This window comes from Gopherus evgoodei, chromosome 3, assembly GCF_007399415.2.
Source record: "Gopherus evgoodei ecotype Sinaloan lineage chromosome 3, rGopEvg1_v1.p, whole genome shotgun sequence".
Classification (NCBI taxonomy): Eukaryota; Metazoa; Chordata; order Testudines; family Testudinidae; genus Gopherus; species Gopherus evgoodei.
Window position 1 is genome coordinate 109,029,757 of NC_044324.1, and position 22,723 is coordinate 109,052,479.

Here is a 22,723-nt window from a genome sequence, read left to right on the forward strand (position 1 = left end):
CATTATAGACATACCTGGCTTCATTCATGTTACTTGTACTTGGCTCCCTGCTCATGCTCACATATGATAAGATTGCAGTAGCAGCTGCTGCATAAACAGCATGTGGAGCTCCCCACTATGAGAGTGGAAGTAGAAGACTGAAGTAAAGCTCCCTACTGTAGCAATATATCCTGGAGTACAGTCCTGCCCTCAGTTAACCAGGGGAGTGCTATAAAAACAATACCAGAATTTTATATTGTGCAAGTGTAGTGGCCTAAATCAAATCTTGTGGTGGGGTTAGTTTTCACTGGCAAAATGTCTGTAACAAAATGCCTATATCAGATATTTTACTTGCTGGCAATATGCTTTTCTTACAACTGGATGATGAAAGCTCTTCTTTCTATACTGAGACTTTTTCCTTAAAGATATGGGCCCAAACCAGCATGCCATTTGATCACTCCTAAACTGTGGTGGAGGAAGGAAGTGTTTGGAATCCAAATCTGGAATCAAATTTTGCAAATGGATAGAGCCAAAACTATAGATACAAACATTCCTAAACTTTTTTGTTTTGGTGCAAGTCTGAGCTCTAATTTTACTGTTCAGGGCCAGCTGTAAATGTGTTTTATGATATTAAAACAAAATAAAATAGTAAGAATGTCTATTGCACTAGGGCATATTACGAGATTTGTTTAAAATATTCATTTTTCATCATTACTGCTTTTATGTCAATATAACTTGGCTTTATTTGGTGACATTTTTTTTGGTATTCATAATCTGGCTCCTGTAAACCATTCAGAGAGTAACAGCAAAATTCCTTCAAAAGTGGCTCAGAAGAAAGATCAAAACATTTCCAGCAACTTTCTGCCTTTCTTCACTAACACATAATTTTCCCCAATTATTTATGTACCTAAAATTTGCTCAAAATCTCAAGGTTCATGGATATTGATCCACCAAATCTGCTTGAGCACACTCTTGTATTCAGTGTTGTTGTAACTGTGTCTGTCTTGGGATATTATAGAGACAAAGTGGGTGAGGTGGATCAATTTCTGTTGGTGAGAGAGACAAGTTTTCGAGCTTACACAGAGCTCTTCAACACTTTGACTATGTTTCCCAGACCTGAAGAAGAGCTCTGTGTAGCTTGAAAGCTTGCCTCTCTCACCACAGCAGTTGGGCCAATAAAAGATATTACGTTACTCACATTGTCTCTCTGAGCATACAGTTAATACACAGTTTCTGTTTTTAAAATATAATTTAATCCATTTTTATTTTGCGTTACATGATTTAGTTTTCAAGAACCTAGGAAGTGGCCAGAGTATGTATTATGTACATACAAAAGTCTAAAGAGTATTCAACTCATCAAATTACTTGATTAATTGGACATCCCTACCTCTCACTCTAAATCTGAGTAAAATGTGTCTGGTACAACTCAACAACGTCTATGCAAGGATTTTCTGAGCAGGTCTTCAGACTTAGCTTACTTTTTTAAGTCACAAAAAGAAAACTTGAAAAAAACAGATCTGAGTGATATTCTTCTGATAATTAAAAGTGTGGAAATATGTTTATACTACTAATTTTATTATTATTTCTATATTACTATATAGTAATATATTGTAATAAAATAGCTGCTAAACTATATAATGTGAGCCAGTTTCACATGACTGTAAAGGTGCATTACATAGGCAATAAAAGGCATCACAACTCTGAAACGCCAATTTCTATAGGAATGAATTAATTATTATGCAGTTCTTTTGGCTTCTCACAGATTTCTAGATCACTTTCAGAGTTTGATACATGGCTCATAATAGTGTAAACAATACCTAACAATACCAGGGGAAAAAGAGGAAATTACAAATCCTTGTTCACATTTACTAACCCTACTGCACTCATTCTTTTCATGGAGCTTTGTCCTAAGGCTGCTGGACCACTGGTGTGTCCTGCGGCAGCCAGAGTGGTTATAAATAGAATTAAATTAATCTATAATTGAAACAGAAGAAAGAATAATTGAGGGCAGATTGCTTTAAAGTGGTAAAGCGATGGATCTCCTGTTGTTCTAAAACTGTTTATATCTTTCTGTGCGCCAGCAGATTACCTCATTACGGTGTGTCAATCATGTAACTGGGAGGAAAAACACAGAAAACAAAATGCTACAGGGCAGAGGAATACAGCCAGGGTAAAACACCATCAAAGAAGGGTTGTAAGCATGCAAATAACTGCATTGCCAAGATCTGACTATTACCTCTGTGATATAAAACCACAGCTAAAAATGTACATGAAGTAAAGCTTAGTAGTCTGCAGACCATTCTGAAATAGCAGTGTGACTGGATGGCTTGTTGATACTGCTATTGCCACTGGATTTGCTCAGATAAAGCTGTGGTGGAATTTTTATCCTGAACTGTGTTGGAAGTTTTACCAAATATTTTCCTTTAGCTGCCCCCCCACTCCCTTTTTCTTTTTGTGCATTGGGTTTCTTTTACGCTCCACGTAATCTATGTTAATGGAGCTTTCCAAACAATTTTCCTTCAGTACCAGAGACATTTAGCTGGAGAGCGTAGTCCGAGGTTTCATATTTGCCAGGCCCTCAGGGGCTCAGAAAAGCAGCTGTACATTCCTGCTTTTTTAATGGTGTACTGACTCAGTGAAAGGCTAACGTCCCATAATAACATGACATTGGGATGGTGCCATCAGTTGTGCTATATCCAGTGTCGGTAGAAATAGCAGAATCACTCCAACTTCTATTGGCTGGAGCCAATCCTAAACTCCATGTGCTAGAACAGAAGGACTTTCCCTGTGCTCTGTTTTCAAAGTAATGCTTTCTGAAGAGGGAAGGGAACTAAAACGCTAATGATTTTGTTTTTATGTTTCCTCTTTATCCCCGTTCTTGCCCAACATCAACAACGTAGCTTTAGCCCAACATGTCATTTAGACCGAAGTCATGGATTAATATGCGATGAATGCCCTCCTGGCTATGCAGGACCACGCTGTGAGAGGTAAGCAAGTGCCATACAGCTCTCTTTTTATCGGTTCTCCTTTAAAGTCTAAAGCAAGAGTGCTTTTCACACAGGATTATCATACCTGTTTGTTCTCCCTGTGCCCCCCAAACTTGCAATGAACTCACCAAGGAGGTACCTGTTCATACTTCTCTATCACAGAGTATATGTATTCATGTAGATTATTTATTCTCTGTACTAGTCTTCTTATGTTGCTTTATATATCAGCTGCAAAAAAAGGGATCATTTATGATTTTAGGGTTAAACACTGAGCTACAACTTCAAAAAAGCATTTGTCAGAAAGCAATCAGAGTTTTTAATATTATCTTTCTGCTTATTTTGTGCCTCTTTCAAGTTTTCATAATTATTTGTGTCTCTTTAAAATGTAAGTCAAATGCTTAGAGCATGATGAATCAATTATTTAGTGCATTGCTGTTGCTTCTTTTTAAAAAGTCAGGGTACAGCCAAAATGCAACTTTTCTAACAGGATTTATTTGTTGTGTTAATTATTTTAAACCAATATTTAAATCTTTGTTGCTTCTAGATCTCTAGTGCAGTACCTTACTTAGCAAGTGGAGCTTTTAAATAGTGACAGAAAAATATCTGTTACAAATATTCAGCAATGCCCAATAAATAATTTAGAGACTTTTCTGTTGCTTGAGAATATTACATTTTTAAGCTATATAGAAAAAAACAAAAAGAGAAGTTTTATGTATAAGAACAGAGAATGGCCATAAGTGGTCAGACCCATGGTCCATCTAGCGCAGTGTCTGGTGCTTCTGACAGAATGAACAAAACAAGGCAATTTATCAAGTGGTCCATCCTCTGTCATCCAGTCCCAGCTTCTGGCAGTCTGGTGTATTTTGTGTATACTTGGTCTTAGTCTAATTTCCCTCCATGAGCTGCTGGTATTGAGAGAACCTAAGGCAAGTGTTGGCAACCTTTTAGAAGTGGTGTGCCGAGTCTTCATTTATTCACTGTAATTTAAGGTTTCGTGTGCCAGTAATACATTTTAACATTTTTAGAAGGTCTTTTTCTATGTCTATAACATATAACTAAACCATTGTTGAATGTAAAGTAAATAAGGTTTTAAAAATGTTTAAGAAGCATATTTTAAAATTAAATTAAAATGCAGAGCCCTCCGTGTCCCTGCCCTGAACCAGTGGCCAGGACCCAGGCACTGTGAGTGCCACTGAAAATCAGTTCGCGTGCCACCCATAGGTTGCCTACTCCTGGCCTAAAGTTTGGTGAAGGTCTTCTTCCATCCCCCCCCATCTCTTTTCTGGATTGTACTGAAAGAGCCAAATTTAAATGGCTGTGGAAGTTACCATTGTGTAAATTGAGATAGGTTGGGGTAAAAGCATTTGACTCACTAATGCTAATGCTAATCAGGGAGGTGCATACCACAGGGAACAATTGCCCATGAGGAGATTATCACCTATATGGGAAGGAAGGCAATGTTTACACTGTCACCTCTTTTAGGGGCTTCACCATAGAGGACAGCTTTTAAGTTAGGCAGTGCTAAATCAGCATATCCCCAGGCACCCTGGCCACAGTCCCTTGCCGTCCATATCAACCTGTTCTGCAGGGCACTTTCTGGATCCTGGATCCTCCATGATGCCCCCTTGACCTTTCTTTTGGTGGACTTTCTGCCAGTTGGGACTCACTGCTAGTTTCGTCCAGCAACTTCCAGCACAGACCCTAAAGTGAATGAAGACTACTGAGTGTAAACTGATGTATGTTACAGGATGAGAAGTGGGAGAGTGGGGTTGTAGCAAGAAAAATGACAAACAAGAGGTGTGAAAGAAGGCAAGGGGCCTTCTTAACACCCTTTTTCACCTTTCTGTATATTTATCCTTGTATAGCCTTACCTGTCCAACTTACAGTCATGGTGACTTCCCCTGAAATCCCCTGCAGTGCAGTATTTTCCCTACACCACAGGGAGAGAGACACAGAGAGAGAGAGATTCTGCAGGCTGTCACCTGTTCCCACCCATCCTCACTGTGGCTGCTCCTGCTGAGTGCTATTTTTGCCTGTCTTTTCCTGTCCGCCTTGGACAGCATCCTCCTCCTTTGAGCTAGGGGACTACGAAGTTAACGACTGCAGGAAGTAATCACATCAGGAGCACTTTGGTAGCAGTTTGTCAATGCAAAGTCATTGATAGTTTCCACCAGCAACAAGTGCTATTTCAGAGTGGAGCATAATCTGTATTTTAGTGCCCAGAATGGAATCTGAAAAAGTGGTGGTTTTTTTTTCAAATGCAGCAAGTTGTGTAGAACAGCTCACGTCCATTGATTATATTAAACATTTAGAAGGCAGAAGAAAACATGTTGTATTTGCTATTAAAAGTGTATGTGTAATTGCCCAAAGATTGTACATGAAATTCTTTTTTATTTTAGCAACTGCAAGCTGACAACAGATCTGAGTAATATGAAACTATTAATTTAAGAGTCCCAAATTATCATGAAGTAGCTTTTATACAGTTCTCTCTCAAAACAACAGCCTCATACCTTTTCATTCCTACAGCTGCCCACAAACCTGCTTTTGCCTGTTGTAGGGGGATCTGATCAGCACTCCTTTATTTAGGATCCATAATACTCTCCATGATAAAGGATTCCCAGGACTTTTTCATTGTGAAACATCAACCCCTTCATTGTTTACAGCAGGTCTTATACTCAGCTGGGAAAAGCTCCTCCCTCTGCCCCCTCCCCCTCCCAGCTTCTGAAGTGCCTTTTATTTGTCCTATAAATTGGATTCAGATTTAGCAGAATAGCAAAGTATCAGAAATGACTGTCAGTTCTCACTGTCAGTTCTGGGCTTGCCGGGAAAATTTTGGTAGCCTGTCAAAATCACTGAACACTGAAAAGTCTGGCCTGTGTCACTACCAAAACAGTGGCAGCAGAAGGAACTGCTCTGGGAATGCTTGGGAGCTGCCAGACGAGCTGTGGGTGGGAAATGTTGGGGAGACAGCAAGGCTAAATTCCCCTAATAATCCTTCTTCCCCAGACTTCCATTTTCTCCTTCCTCAAGGGTATAGGGCTGGAGCTCTCCCAACTCTCAGAGGGGCGAGAGAAAGCCAAGCCAAGATGTCCCATAACCCATCTCAACCCAATACATGGCCCAAGTCACAATTCACCTACTCCACTCTGGGGGCATGACATAGAGCAGGAGCTTCCCTGACTTTTGGGGGAGGGAGACAAAAGAAAGCCAAGTCGATTTTCCCCATAACTCTCTGCACCCAGCACGTAGTTTCAGCCATCCATCCTCCCCTCTGGGAGCATCACATGGAGAAGGAGCCTCCGATCTCACAAATCGAGGAAGAGAAAGAAGGGCTGGGCTCCCCCAGACCACCTCCTGGACCAAGCACATAGTGCCAGCAGCCTGTTCCTTCTCTGTGATAACAGCTTTTTCTTGCTGCCAGCTAACAAAGGCTCAAGCAGTAGCAATCTCTGCAACAATGCTGACTGCTCAGGGATCAAACCCTGATGATGATGTTTGATGGGGGGGATTACCATAGCGATACAAAATAGAATGTATTTTTTACCTTTGTTCTTTTAAAAATACAAAAACAAAAGAACCCACATCTATGTTAAAAGAATGTTGTTTAGGTTGCAAAGCCAGGCACTCAAAAGTTAGGATTTAGCCATTCTGTGCATATTCATTATGATGGTTAATCACATGATCACATGCTATTTTTCCCATGGCACCATTGCTTTATTGAGTAAATAGGTTGAAAGCACAAGGGAACCAAATTAAGGTTGCACAGGCAACCATGAATCTAGTATTTTCCTAACTTTAGCTTTGCAACCTAAACAATTTTTAACAGTTTATAGGGGTTCTTGGATCAAAGTAATTTTTCTATTGGTCAGAAATTAGTTAATAATTGCTACTTAGGTCAAGCTTAACCATATAGTTCGAAGAGGCAATAACCAAGCAACTGGAGTAGTAAAAGATTTAGCATGAGTTTGATTCTGCATGTTTCTCTAGTGTTGAGTAGTACCAAAATCCATGAGCAGGCCTCTTTATATGAGAAGCAAAATCTGGTGTTCTGTGGCTCCTTGTGTGAGCGCAACCTGCAGGCGGTGAGAGCAGGAGTTATATATTTTCCAGATTGCCTAGGGCTGCAGCTACCACTGGCTATATGTGCCAGATAGATACAGAGGATGCCAGTGACTTTGTGGTTGTGTTGGCATCCTTTCGTCTGCGAGAGACGGTGGGAATTGCAGCCTATGATGTAGATAGTTTGCAATGTCTTGTGACTGAATAAGCCATTTTGAAATTTGCATGATCTTTGGCAGTTATTGCAAATGTATGTATCTTAGTTGAGAGCTACTTGCTTCCCATGGGCTCTTTTCTCCTCAGGCTGTAGGAGCCAGCTCCTGTCATGGACTTTGATACCCTGATGGAGATGATGGCGCCACTTGTTACGATCACTGTCAGAGTTCCTTCCCTACTCTGAACTCTGGGGTACAGATGTGGGAACCCACATGAAAAAACCCCTGAGCTTATTTTTACCAGCTTAGGTTAAAACTTCCCCAAGGCACAAATTCCTTGCCTTGGTATTGCTGCCACCACCAAGTGATTTAACCAAACATTTAAGGAGGGCCACTTGGAGCCCAACCTTTCCCAAATATCCCCCCAAGCTCCTACATCCCTTTTCCTGGGGAGACTTGAGAATATTATCCTCACCAATTGGTACAGGTGAACACAGACCCAAACCCTTGGAACTTAAGAATAATGAAAAATCAATTGAGTTCTTAAAAGAAGCATTTTAATTAAAGAAAAAGTAAAAGAATCACCTCTGTAAAATCAGGATGTTAAGTACTTTACAGAATAACAAAAGACTCAAAAACACGGAGGATTTCCCCTCTAGGCAAAACTTTAAAGTCACAAAAACAGGAATAAACCTTCCTCTTAGCACAGGGACATTCACAAGCTAAAACAAAAGGTAATCTAACACATTTCTTTTAGGCTATTACTTACTATTTCTACAAAACTAGATATTTAGTTCAGATATAGCTAAGGATATGTATTTTCCCCTGCCCTGTTTCCTGGCTGGCTCCAAGAGACACAGACAAAAAACCTTCCCCCACAAATTTGAAAGTATCTTCTCCCCTTATTGGTCCTTTTGGTCAGGTGCCCCCAAATTATCTGAACTTCTTAACCCTTTACAGGTAAAAGAGGGATTTTATGCTAGCCTTAGCTGTATGTTGATTTCCCCTCTAGGCAAAACTTTAAAGTCACAAAAACAGGGATAAACCTTCCTCTTAGCACAGGGACATTCACAAGCTAAAACAAAAGGTAATCTAACACATTTCTTTTAGGCTATTACTTACTATTTCTACAAAACTAGATATTTAGTTCAGATATAGCTAAGGATATGTATTTTCCCCTGCCCTGTTTCCTGGCTGGCTCCAAGAGACACAGACAAAAAACCTTTCCCCACAAATTTGAAAGTATCTTCTCTCCTTATTGGTCCTTTTGGTCAGGTGCCCCCAAGTTATCTGAACTTCTTAACCCTTTACAGGTAAAAGAGGGATTTTATGCTACCCTTAGCTGTATGTTGATGACAATCACATGCCAAGATTTCCCATTGATCAGGATCAGTTCCAAATTCCTTCATATCTCTCTTGCATGTGTCTTTATAGCGAAGATTGGGACATCCTGTTCTTCTTGTTCCCTCTGATAGCTGCCTGTAACATGTCCTTGGATATACATCCATCTTCCAACCTACTCAGATGGCCCAGCCAACGCAATCGTCTTTGCTTGAGCAGGGCTGTCACAGTTGGTAAATTTGCCCCTTGAAAACCTCTGCGGTGGTGACATCATCTTACCATTTGGTGTTGAGTATGCGGTGTAAACAGCGTAGGTGGAAACTGTTCAACCTTTTCTCCTGATGAGCATAAGTTGTCCAAATTTCCTCACCATACATGAGAGTGCTGAGGACGCAAGCTTGGTACACTAGCATTTTGGTCTTGATGTCAGTCACAGGATACATATTAAGTGGAGAGTGCAGAAAAGTGAGTGGAATGGAAAGAAGAAAAATGCTGAAAGAGTATTACAACAATTCTTTCTCTCACTCTATCCATAAAGCTCTTAGTCATTAATCAGCATTTTATAAGATTTTTTTCCCCTTAATGCAGGAAGTTTACTTTCCATCTCACACAAAGTTTTGCTCTTCATTTACATGAGCCTTCACAAAGGCACATAGCACACTGATTCAGAGGAGAATAGCTAAAGTGGAGGTGTTTTAAAGAAAGCACATACAGGATTAGTGAAAGTGGATTATTTTAATGGTCACCTGCAACTGTTGGGGAGGGGGAAAACACCTTAGTTCTGTGCAGAAGATACCCTAGTTCAGGGGTTCTCAACCTTTTTCTTTCTGAGCTCCCCCCCACCATATACCATAAAAAACTCCATGGCCCACCTGTGCCACAACGACTGGTTTTCTGCTTATAAAAGCCAGGACCGGCATTAAGGAGTAGCAAGCAGAGCAATTGCTTGGTGCCCCATGCCACAGGGCCCCTGTGAAGCTAAGTTGTTTAGGCTTTGGCTTCAGCCCCGGGTGGCAGGGCTCAGGGCCCCGGGCTTCAGCCCCTTGTGATGGGGCTTCGGCTTTCTGCCCTGGGCCCCAGCAAGTCTAACACTGGCTACGGTTGGAGGTCCCACTGAAATCTGCTCATGGCCCCCCAGGGGCCCCTGGATTCCTGGTTGGTAACCACTGCCCTAGGCTTCCCCCTACTTTCAAAATGTATTCATGGTTCAAGATAATATATGCATGTATTACCCTGACTGGCCACATGCAGCCCCTGGGCCGCAGGTTGCCCACCACTGACCTATACAGATAGTCCCTTCTGGACTGTTCGTGTGAGTAAGGCTTACATAATATAGACTGTAATAGTTTTCAATTTGAGATATGATGGGAATAGGAAAAATTATATTTAAATTGTATAGCATCCTGCTACAGATAGATATTTGATCAGATCCAGATAGAATTTGCTCTCCAGTCTCAATCATCCAGCACTTTATGAGCTCTGTTAGTATTGAAACTAATAACCATTTCATAAGACAGTATTACAATAAAAGTGTTAGGATCCCTCTAGAAACCTTGGTGGGATGTGCTGAGTGCAAAGAAAGGGTGAATTTGAAGGAAATGAGTGAAGTTGTCCCTGAAGCTCTGAGAGGGAAAGTGTAGTGGAGATATATGGATATATCCAGGCATGATGCACAAGATCCTTGCTCATGTATCCTGCCCAGTATGTGATGAGATGGAGCTGTCCGCTAGTTGGAGACACTGGCTTAAATAACATGGCAAGTAGTAGAGCTTTATCGTTCCTTTATGTTAGTCTGAATTCTTATAAGATGACATGAACAACAATATTAGCCTGAACTAGGAGATTTTTACATTTCTCCTTTTTCTTCTCCCTATACAAGTTGGTCTTACTATGAAGTGTGAGCAAATGCAATGGAAAGGGAGAGCAGACCTGAATATAAATAGAAAATGGGCTGCAACGGTAAAGATACACTTTCAAAACATGCAGTAATGTTCATTCGGATTCAGTAATGTTTTACACGGTACCTATAGAAAGCAACTGATAGGTCAATTGAAAAATAGGTGACTTTTTTAACATCCCTAATTTGAAATTTTCAATGTGCAGGATATCTTACTTAGCTACAGCTACATGCTTCCTGCGTTACTGAGTTCATTCTGTATGACCTCTGTGTGACAGACATACATCCCTCTAACATTAAACAAATTGTTCCATGTAGCAGATTTGGTGTTTATTGCTTTGTTTTATTTTATTTTATTAGGAAAACAAATACATTTGCTGCTCTATTATCAGGTGAACTTGTTTCCCAAAAAAGATTTTATGGCTACGGATTGAGGTGGGGGTGGGGAATTGTCAGTCTTCCTGATTAGTGCATACAGAAAAGCAGCCTACTTGGATAGCTGCACATGATGTGCTGTACAAAGGCTTTCCAGCATGGACCTGAATTCCTCTGGAGTAATAGATAGATTTCTTATTATGCTTTTGTCTCATCTTCAGTGCCAGTGACAAGATTCCCCCACCCCCACTGAAATCCAATTACTAGCAGAGCTGGCAGGATTTCAGCTGATTCTGTATCTACAGTGCTGTTTTTTTAAGGCACTTAAAAGAAAACAAATACTTGAAAGCAAATCAAACCATCCTTAGTGATTAGTGAGACAACAAAACTGTAAACATTTCTCCTAACAGGACTATGTAAGTACCTTGATTGATAGTATCTCTTGTCTTAGGTGCGCAGACGGCTATTTTGGACAACCTTTAATACCAGGAGGATCATGCCGGCCCTGCCAGTGTAATGACAACCTTGACTTTTCCATTCCTGGCAGCTGTGACAGCTTATCTGGAGCTTGCCTGATATGTAAACCTGGTATAACAGGTCAATACTGTGAAAGGTGCGCTGATGGATATTTTGGAGATGCTCTTGATCCAAAGAATTGTCAATGTAAGTCCTGAACTCTGGCTGCTCCTGACAGAACTGATATATTCCATATCCACATAACTAATGAGTATCTGAGATATGTGTGTGTGAGGGGGAGGCATACATGGGAGTGATTCTATATATTTATATAAGTAAAAATGATGCTATATATCTATATCTATGTATATGGAAGGAGAGATTTCAGTGAGTATATAGAAAGTAGAAATTGTTGAAAAGCATCCTGCTACACGTGAACAGTGATGAGTATAAATCTGTGTGTTTGGTATTGCAGCAGGGACTACATTTTTAAAATCGTGTTTTAAGAGATACAGTAATCGGTAAACACAACTGCCATTTACTATTAAGACCATGTGTTTTTCAGGCCCACTAGTTGGACATTTTACTTCATTTAGGACTTGATTCCCCTCTTTCACTGGGATAAATCAGAAGGGCACAGAGGCCTATTTAGTTCCATCAGTGTAAAACTAGTGTAAGTTAGAAGAGAATCAGGCAATTGTTTTACTGCAGTATGCTGCATAGGTTGCAGTTTCTAGAGCATTTGACTAGAATATGAAACTTTGGGTCATCACTACTACTACTGTGTTTCGTAGTTTTATCTGATACTTACTTGTAGTTTGATCGTGGGAAAGTCATTTAGACACACAGTTTCAAAAGTGGTCTGTAAAATTTAAGTGCCTTAGTTTGGGACCCCAGCTCTAAGGACTCTTTCCCATATGTTCTGCGCACCACCAACTCCCTTTGAATTAAATTAAGATTGTGGTCATTACCCCTGAATATCAAACCACTTGTATTTCAAGTTGGACATCCCAAAATGAAAGTACAGGGAGTCCTCGAGTTTATGATGTTTGGCTTATGATGAATGGCACTTACGATGCTTCTGAATTGACACCCTGATTCAACTTACATCACTTGGTTTCGACTTTACTACACTTGGTCCCACAATGGCGAGGATTGCGGTTCTGAATTACTACATTTCGATTTACGATGCTATTTTCAGGAACCAATTGTGTCGCAAGTCCAAGGACTGCCTGTACCCCAAATGAGAGGCCTCTTTTGACAATGTTGGTCTTTATTTAGCAATATATTTAATTGGTGTACAATTATAATACTTCTCTCCATCAGGGGTTGAATTAATTATTGTAAGGCATTTTGTTCTTTGTGTATAGCTTGACTTTTATGAAGGATTTCAAAGCATTGTTATTGACAAGTTATCAAGTTTTTCCATTGTGTGGATATACATGTGTGTCCATAAGCCGTATGGATGCATACAAATATTTTGTGTGTGTATATAGCTAAAGATATGGTTGGATATGTATGCATACCAATCTCTATACACAGTATGTATATGCAAAATTATAATGCTAATATCTAGCTTCTATGTAGCACTTTTTCTCATTAGATCTCAAAGTGCTTTGCAAATATGGTCAGTATCATTCTCCTGATTTTATAGATGGGGAAACTGAGGCACAAAGCAGTGACATGACTAACAAAAGGGTTTCCCAAATATTCTACACCTAGACAGTGCTAAAATTCAACATTCACAAGTGGTCTCAGAACTGGTTAATAATTCATGGGTTTGATGTCACATGATTTAAGACTTTAAGTATACAATGCCACATAAAAAACAGTGCATTTCACAAATCAAACTACAGGTGCAGTCACAGCTCCCAGTACTGCCTCACCCTCCTTCAGACATTGACATGGCTGAAGCTTTGAACATTTCTGCAACAGTGGCAGCTGCAAAGGGGAGGTATCTGGAGTATGATGAAAACATATAATAAAAAATAAAAAGTATTATAAAAACATTTTAGCGCATAATTACAATCGTTGCTTTGGTAGTTATGATGACAGTAGAGCTTTCAATGTATTCATATCCTTGTGTTCACAGTTAGCTTGCCTTTATTTTCTCTCCATTTTTCATGTGGATTTTCTTTTTGCATAAGATTTTATATTTCTTTAGCAGCATTCCATGAAGTTTGCCCTGCAGCTACAATATCAGAGGGACTATGACTTTACTAGGTTGTTTTCAATTTTCACTTTTTATCAAAGAGCGAAATCCAAGAGTACTGCAAAGCATGAATTTTGCTCTGAGATTATTGTTTGAAATGTTTCCTGCTCTTTCTTAAGTAGAATTCTATTGTCATTTGCATTAGTCATTTCAAATGATGGCCCAGCTGTATATTATCACAGCGTTTCTGAATTTCATAGTGTATTTAAAAAAAAAATTCAAATCTAAGAATATTGAACAAATGTCCTAAGCCTGTTTGATTTGATTCTTCTGGGTTGGTTTTTAGTGATGGTAGTATGAAACAGCACAATCTGGCAGAGAAAACAGCTAGCAATTATCCTGGTAATATCACAGTTGGATGAGATGAGAACAATTGCATAATGATGTGTATGTGTGTGTACCATACTGTAGATAAAGATAGATGAGTGTTTGTGTATATGATATGACCAATGTAATTTAGGGGGAAATTTCCATATTTGCTGGAAAGAATAAAACATTTACCTGACAGGCTATTTTATTAAATGGCAACTTTTTGAAGTTGCTCAGAGGTTTGGATAATAACTGTGGAGGTGAATCAGTGAGCAGTGTGTAAGTGAGAGAAATACAGTTTATTGCGTGGATCTGTAATTTAGCAGAGGAGACTACTAAATACATGCTACTCCTACTCCTACTCCTACCCAGTGGCAGAGCTGGGAAAAACAACCAGAGTCTTGACTTCCAACTTCTGCCCTGACCACTGTATTACACTCCTTCTCAAGAGCTCATCTGTAGTCAAAGTAGGACGACTCTGTGTGGGATTTTGAGTATGATGATATTAATAACGTAACCTGATTTGTATAAAAAGTCTAATTTCTGTCTTAAATTCTTGAGATACCATATTTGGAAAAGTGTGACATACAAAAATCCAATGAAGCCCTCAATAGACTTACTATATATATATATTACATGCTGACAACCTGTGTTATGCTTTTAAGAAGGGAGGTTTACAAATGTATCATCTTACACTGTTGACCTCAGAATTAGAAAGCCATTTTGAAGCAGATATGTAATAATAATCATTATGTATCATTTTTGGAATGTAGATACTTTTAAAAAGTAAACAATCTGAGAGGCAATAAGGAGGAATGGTGGATCCAAAGGTGAGGGAAGTGGGCCAAAGATGCACCTAGAGAAAAAAATCAGGGAAAAGTGGGGACAAGTGATATAATCTACAGGAGAAGGGGTTTTAAGTATTTGTATTATATTAAATATATCCCAAAATGTAAGTAGATTAAAACATTCTGAAGACATGAACAAGCTTTGCTTGTTACAAAAAAGACATTAGGATAGTACAGTTTTTAATTTATGTATGTATTTATTCCAGTATGTGAAGTGCTTATTTAAAGACCTAGGAAAATGGGACAATGAATAGCCTCACAAGTTATAAAATCCGCAGTCTTTTGTTATGAAGTGACAATCATCACATAGCACATCAAAAAAAATCAGAAAATACCATTCTGTATAAGAGCTAGCATTTATCTGCAGATCTGACACAGTCACGTGAGACTACTGCAGTATTTCCCCATACATAGACTAGGAACAACTGCAGTATCTGAAATGCCATGTGGTGGTACGTGAGATGCTAACTTTTTAATAGTGATCACAATGTGTACTGTTGGGAATACAAGTGTTTCTTAAAATGAAACTGTCAAGGTGGGTTGAGAAAAGGACCAGACATAGGCATTCAGGGAAGCTGGCAGGGGCAAAAGATACTGGAGCAGGGACCTGATAAGCAGAGGGAATTTACACTATAAAAAGTATAGGACTATACGCACTCCTCTCCTGGGGAAGAAGGGAGACAAATGGTTATTCATGGAGGGGAAGGGGGATGTGAAATGTGTCTATATGGTCACATTCCTCACCATCATATTCTCTGATCTGTGTGACTGAGAGGCATGATCAAAGGGAGTGGGAGGAGGAGTTGGTACAATAACCTCACTGTGCATCAAGTTCTTCCTCTCTCAGGGCATCAGAACTTAGGATGTAATGCATCCAAAAGTATACTGCCTTAAGAAGCAGTAACTCCTTTGCATAGCTCTTTCAAAGAAGGATTGGAAGTGGGTTGGATGGGGGCCAGGCAATGGCAGCAGGGGGCCTACCTGAGTTACATTGCCTATTGCTGAGATGGAGGCATGGAAGCATATGATCTCCAGTTTTATCTTTGGGCATTACAACAAGCTACTCTCTAAACCTCAACCCTGTACCTTCCCATTGCTACTCATCCACCATCCTGCTGATATGAAGATTTGGTACAGTGGACAGGCTGCTCTTTTCCTCATTCCTCGGCTTTCCATGAGATTTTGAACATATAATCTATAGAGTAGGAAGTAAAAGTTTCAGACCCTTGATTATAGATGAACATGTGCATAATAATATGCTCTCCTTCTATTTTTGGATTCTGGTGACATGCAAATGATTTGGTTTATCTGGAAGCAAAATTCCTCAGTGTGCATATAGTTTTGTAATGTACAGTTAGAGGTGCACTAATCCTAACATAGGGTTTGATTCTATAATGTGCTGAGTACCCTGAATCGCCTTTATCTTCAATGAGAGTCTAAGGTGATCAGTACTTCATAGGACCTTGCCAGTTATAAGTCTAATACTCTAAATGCTTGGCTTAAAAAAACGGTTAGGGAATTGGAGTGTAATCTCTCTCTTGTTATGCATTTCATGTCCTCACAAAGTGCATTGTGACAACTCTGTTTCCCTGTAGCGTGTCAGTGCAACATCAATGGCTCATTCTCAGAGATCTGCAACTCTCAGACAGGGCAGTGTGAGTGCAAGCCCAATGTTGTGGGGCGTCGCTGTGATGAGTGTAAGGTGAGTATTCAGAACTGGGATTTCATGTAACTCTTCTCCACTGTTTGACATGACTAAGTGCTTTTTCACTTAAAAAATATGATGGATTGTTCCAGGCAAAGAAAAACAAAAGTTAAATCAGTGTGTATTCAGGGAGTTTTCTGGAGGAAAATTCAGCACTAAATAAATATGCCACTTTCTGTGTAATGAACATGTATACCTTTTTATTCTAAGTCACCTGAAAATTATATATCAATACTTAATGTATATGAAAAAGGTAATACATATGAGATCCCTGAGGAAAAAATTACTGCCTCAAAAGAGATTTGCAAAAAAGCAAATGCTTATCATCTTTGCATTTAATTTTGTGCTTTATGCATTGTGAAGATTTTCATGGCATGAAGATTTTCATGGCAAAACTGCCTTTTGTCTTGGTGCATTAATTCAAAAATGGAAAACACTGCAAAAGACAGTTGTTTTTATGGACCCACCCAACAGCCCAGTCCCCAAATCCTTGATTTTCAGTGTTTGTTCTTCAGACCACTAGGAAATGCTTCATAGATATTGTAGCTCCACAGACTGCTGAGTGAGTACTCCTGGCTTTGGCCCCTCTCTGTTAAAACACCTAAGCAGGTGCCTCATTTAAAGCACAGAAGGAATTCTATGGATATGGAATGGATTATTTCCACACTTAGCTGTGTACTTATTCAAGTAGATTTCTGGATCAAGGCCTCCATAAATGCCCCACTTCAATTTTCAACATTAGTCAAAGGTTTTAGTCAAGGGGGCCCCACTGATATCAGTGGAACTTACCAGGTGTAACAGAGGGCAGAATTTGTCCTTTGCTGTTCAGTACGCACGTACAATAATTAAAGCTAGTTAATACTAACCATAGAGTTTATATTTTAGTTCCCATTATGAAATGCAACGTTTTGTGTATTTTGTTTCATAAGTACATTATCAGATTGTAGATGCAGAGCTAATCTTTGTTTAATGCTGCACTTTTTTGTCAACATCTTTCCATATCACTTCTCTGCCTTTGTTGGCTAACTATCTTTTGCCTTTCACTCCTAAAGCCCAACTATTTGTGGGCCCCAGAAAAGCAATTCTGCATACCCTGTGGCTGCAGTCCTTTAAGATCCATGTCACTGCGCTGTGATATGTCGGGGAGATGCATCTGCAAATCAGGATTCATGGGTAAACGCTGTGAGCTCAGCAGACAGATGTATAAACGGAAAGAAAATCCACGGGCCACTCAGCAAATCCAAGTCCCTTCTCAGAGATGGGGCTTCAATGGTACCAGCGGGTGCCCCCGGGGTGCTTACAGGCCTGTCGCTTTGGTAATCAGAAAACCTGTGTGATGCATGGGCTGGATTTCAGCATTTGTTTGTGCATGAGGACTCCAAATTGTGGTTGGAGGTTTTTACACCCATTCTGTGTTATGCTAAATTAACAGTTTATCAAGAAGCCATAGGTTTAGGAATATGACATGGTACAAATGCAGACTTCTAAAATATTTACACTCTTTCAGGATTGAACCTAGCCCAATGCACAATATAGGCAAAACCATAAATACCAAAATAAGTCTCGAGATAACATAAACAATAGTGACACACACAGAAATTATGGGTGAAATCCTGGCCCCACTGAAGTCAATGGGAGTGTTACCACTGACTTTATCTGGGCAGGATTTCACCCTATATCTTTACTGATTCCAGATACCAAGAAGTTTAGTCCAAGAAAAGGATCAACCCTGATGATGATGAACATATGTAGGAATTCTAGAACATCATATGTAATAGATTTTGAGCTAGCTCCTTGGACTGACTTCTTTTATTGGCTAAAGTGCTTATTTGAGGAATCTATTTCCCAAACTGAAAACAATTATCAGGAGAGTCCTGTTATTCTTCATGTCTAGTCAAAGCAGCCTTTTTTGAAGCTGGTGTACTTAGAATGCCCTGTTCCTAAATGGAAGTGTTTAGGATATAATTTTGTTACCCCAGACCATATACACACATACTATTTGCACATATATTACACACACACAAACATCCATCATAAGGACAAAACATAATAGTATATTCAGAAAGATTCAGCACGCTACTTTTTTTTTTTCATCCAGGACCTTGGAAGTGAGAAATTTGCTTCCTGTTAAATTTGATTCTTATAAAATAGAGTCTTATTTTCAATATATAAATAGAGTTTATTGAAGATTAATCTGGGGGGGACTGCATGACTTATCAGAATGCCTTTCACTCTGCAGAACTCATCACTGTAGAAAAGACAGTATGCTGGTGATCCTTCTTTCCTTCCTTCACGCTGTGCAGTTCTAGCCTGTGAGCCGATTTTACTGTTTTTCACCCTGATAAATAGAATTTATTAGATCTTATCAAACTTTTCATTGACAGCTGAGCTGCATGCTGGGTTATGCTTACTTTGCTGCATTAATCTGAATGTCTGTCCTGAGATTTTGCATATTCACATTTCTTCTTTTGAATTCTATTTCTTCCTCTTATGAAAGAAATCTGTAAAGATGGTCTGTAGATTTAATTGAACCTGTTATGTTTCATCATGGTAAGGTACATACCAGTGTAGCATATCACTATAGAATTTGGAAATGAAAATTTGGATAATTACTCGTTATATGTATGATCCTTCGTTAGTTTTCACATGATTCTTCCAGTTGACCGATGCCCTGTTCCAGCAATCTGATCCATGTCGGTAATCCCTGTGGCAGTGTGGAATCTGAAGATTCCTCCTTCCTGGATCAGATTTCAGTACGCAGGCCTTAGTTGCTTGCATGGTATTTCATTGAAGACAATGGAGTTTCACACACAGCAGAGGGTTACAGAGTTTGCCTCAAAAAGTCAGATCCTCCTGTGCTGTAACTTCATTGACTTCAACCAACGTACACTGATTTACACCAGCTGAGGATCTAACCCTATCAATCTAGGTTACACAGTAATACATTTTTTCTTCTTTCTCCATAATTTAATGTCAATGTGAAATTATATTAACTAATAGTTTTAATTATTTTATATCTAATTTTTCACTATCTCACTGAGAATTAGCAAGCTAGCTACCTGGATTTTTCCTTAAATGTTGTGCCGTAACATGAAATCCACAGTGTTCTGGAGTTTAACATTCTCTGAAAATCAACTCAGCTAAACAAAAATACTCCTCCTCTACAGCCTCGTGCACTTTAATGACAAAATCACTATATGCAAAATTTGTTTTTCCTGTGATATTCACAGTAAATATATACCTAACGTAAAAATTGAACTCATCATTTTAATACAAATAATTTTGTGCTGCCATAGAACTTCTGTTCAGCTGATTCAGTGTCAGCAATTTAACCTATCAGCCAAAAGCTCAGTATAGATCTGTCCAGAGTGATATATATTAAAGCCTTATCTTCCTTTCTTCACAAGTATTTTCATCTTATACAGATTGGGTTAAGGGGGGAAGCTACTTAGTGTTATAACCACTGATATTCAACTTTTGCAGAATATTTGTCTTCAGGTTTTGATTTTGGAAGGCCCCATAGTGGTTAATGCAGAAAAAATAAAAGAATAAAAAGAGAAACAAAAGGCTCATTGGATAGCTTTACCTTCAGCTGTCAGAGCTATTTAATTGCCCTGAAAATACTGGACAACACTCAAAACTAGAATAAAAGGATGCAACTCACATTGAAGTAAATAAAGTTGTACTTGCTTATACCATAGCTGAATTTGGCCTGTGAATTTTACCTTGATGCTTCCTTCTCCCCCCCCTCACCCCAATTTTGGTAGCAAAACAGAGGGTTCAGTTGTTTTTTGTAAGTTATCTCTATGCATTATTCACAGAGTGCTGTAGTCATATATACAGTTTGACAAATGTGTGAGAAATGGTCCTTGGCCCAAGAAGGTGAAATTTATCCTTCCACTCCATCCTGTTTCCCTTCTGTGGGAGCAAGAATGGGCCTTAAATCAGACAAATGTAAAAAAAATCATAATGAAAACGTACAAAGCGTATAGCAGACTGTGCTGAAGCACAAGTCAGTATTTGTATTTATTCAGTTAGCTTATGACTATAACCTTCAATAATATCACAATCCAAATATTCTGTTCAGCAAGATGGAGCCGGCATTCCAGCCAGCTTAAATGGCAAAGTTCTACACGTGATCTTTTAGAGCCGACTTCAAAATCTCCCTGTTGAAATAAATTGCTATACTTAGGGATGCCTTATGAGTATGTCTTTGGGAAGTTGTTTGCAATCTGATTGCCTTCCATTTCTGCATGTGTAGGAAGGCTCGAGAAACAGACATCATAGGAAAATTCAGCAGGCTTACACAGCGACACAAAGTGCCCTAATTATAATGAACATTGGATCAAATCCTTAAGTCCTTACTCAGATCAGAGCCTGCAAGATACGTCATGTCCTCAGGCTTTAGGGTCTGGCCCTTTATTTGTAATTTATTTCAGATTATTCTTATTGCTGTTGAGGTGGAAAGAACTCAGATAAACCTTCTACCCCCAGCACTTTTACTGTTCAACTCTTTGTTCTGTGGACAGACCTTGCCTATACTAAATGATTTTCCTCTGTCTTATGTGGCAGCCTGGAACATTTGGTCTACAGTCGTCTAGAGGATGTGTTCCCTGTAACTGCAATTCTTTTGGTTCCAAATCCTTCGACTGTGATGAGAACGGACAGTGCCATTGCCAGCCTGGCGTAGCAGGAAAGAAATGTGATCGCTGTGTTCACGGGTTTTACAACTTTGAAGAAGGAGGGTGCACTCGTACGTAAACAGTCAGATCCCATTTAATGGCTTGTTGCAGACTTTTCCCTTCTCAGTCTGTAGCATGTTCTTCCTTGGACTATCCTATGCTATATCTAAAGTGGGACCATTGCCATGAGCCGAGCTGCATACAGAGAGAAAACAGGATAATATGGAGTGAGCCACTCTTTCCTCTTTTTATAGCCAAGCTGCTGTAACATGGGTAGGCATAAAAGTCATAGGGACAGAGTTGGTCAGGAATTTTTTAATTAAACAATTTTTGATCGGAAAATGGTGATTCATGTAAACTTTTTGCGGAAATGATCAGTCGGGAAGGTTTCTCAGATCATGGATGGAATTTCTGGTCAGAGAGTGAGCCCTACAATATCCCAGTGGCTAGGGAACCAGGAATGTGTGAGACCCAACTTCAAGTCCCTGCTCTGAATAAGGGGTAGAGAGAGTGAAAAGGACACTGTCCTGGTAGCTAGGGCACTCACCTAGGATATGGTATACTCACTGACTAGCCATGAAGTAAGGAATAGCTTCAGCAGATGAGACTGAGAGAAGACCCACACCAGACTATCCCATATTCCAGCGGCTTGGGCAGTCTTCTGGATGGTGAGAGACCTCTGTTCAAATTTCCTCTCTAAATTAGTCAGAGTGGGAATTGTATCTAGGTCTCCCCCGTGCCCTAACCACAGGGCTAAAGTTATAGGGAGGGCAGCAGCAGTACCCCTTCCTTGTTAGGCCATGTTGTTAAATAAGCCCTTGAAAGGAATGGGAAACAAAATCAGTTTTGTTTACTCTGAAACTGATTTTTTTTAATTCACCCAAATTTTCACAATTTTACTCTTCAGTTCTACCTGAAATGAATTTTTTGTTCATTTTTGTCAAAAATTCCTATGAACCAAAAAATCAGTTATTCACTCATCATTAACAGTAACTGCCGTCATCAGGCTCTTAGCACATAAAACAAGAGAACTGTGAATGGAGTTCATGATTGGTAGAGCTGGTTAGGAATTTTCCAACAAAATATTTTTTGTCAGGAAATGCCAGTGTGTTGAAACAGAAACATATCAGTTTCAGCAAAGCTTCTGTTGAGAAAGATTCTCAGCTCAGTATTTCTTCAGGGAGAGGTAGAGAGAGCTCAACCCAGAATAGCCAGGAGCCCAGTGTTTGGGGAACTCATGTGGGATATGGAATACCCAGGTTCAAGTCCCTGGTCCAAATCTGGGATAGTAGAGACTTGAATTTGGCTCTCCTGCTTCCTAGGGAGCACCTAAAACACTGGGCTATAGAATCAGGCTCTGCTTCTGTTGATTGGCCCTATTGAAGCTGTTACACTTTGTGTAAATATTTAACTATTCATTGGGGCAGAGCGAGGTCCTGACACTTATAGCCCAGTGGTTAGTACATGTCCCAAATCTAGAGTTAGTATCTCTGTCTCTAGCTCAGTTTTGAAAGTTTTGGTTTCATTCCACATTGGAGCAGAACCAAATGTGGAAACTTCAAGGTTTTTCATTAAATGTAATTCTTGTTTTCTGGCCAACCCTAATGATTGGTCTCTTCTTCTAACAGTCACAGAACTAGAAAGCACATCCCTTTTGTGAAATCTTTCTGTCTTTAATCATCCTACAGATAATCAGAACACTTAAATACATGTTTTCC

General features: G+C 39.4%; 1 protein-coding gene across 1 annotated transcript in view; it reads left to right on the forward strand.

Moving 5' to 3' along the window:
* The window catches only part of LAMA2 (laminin subunit alpha 2), a 377,975-nt gene that overhangs the window by 189,476 nt on the left and 165,776 nt on the right, over positions 1 to 22,723 (forward strand). The window contains exons 19-23 of the mRNA XM_030558337.1: positions 2,880 to 2,966; positions 11,245 to 11,456; positions 16,214 to 16,320; positions 17,376 to 17,639; positions 20,896 to 21,076. Coding sequence (XP_030414197.1) covers positions 2,880 to 2,966; positions 11,245 to 11,456; positions 16,214 to 16,320; positions 17,376 to 17,639; positions 20,896 to 21,076 — 851 coding nt within the window. The remainder of the gene's footprint in view (positions 1 to 2,879; positions 2,967 to 11,244; positions 11,457 to 16,213; positions 16,321 to 17,375; positions 17,640 to 20,895; positions 21,077 to 22,723) is intronic.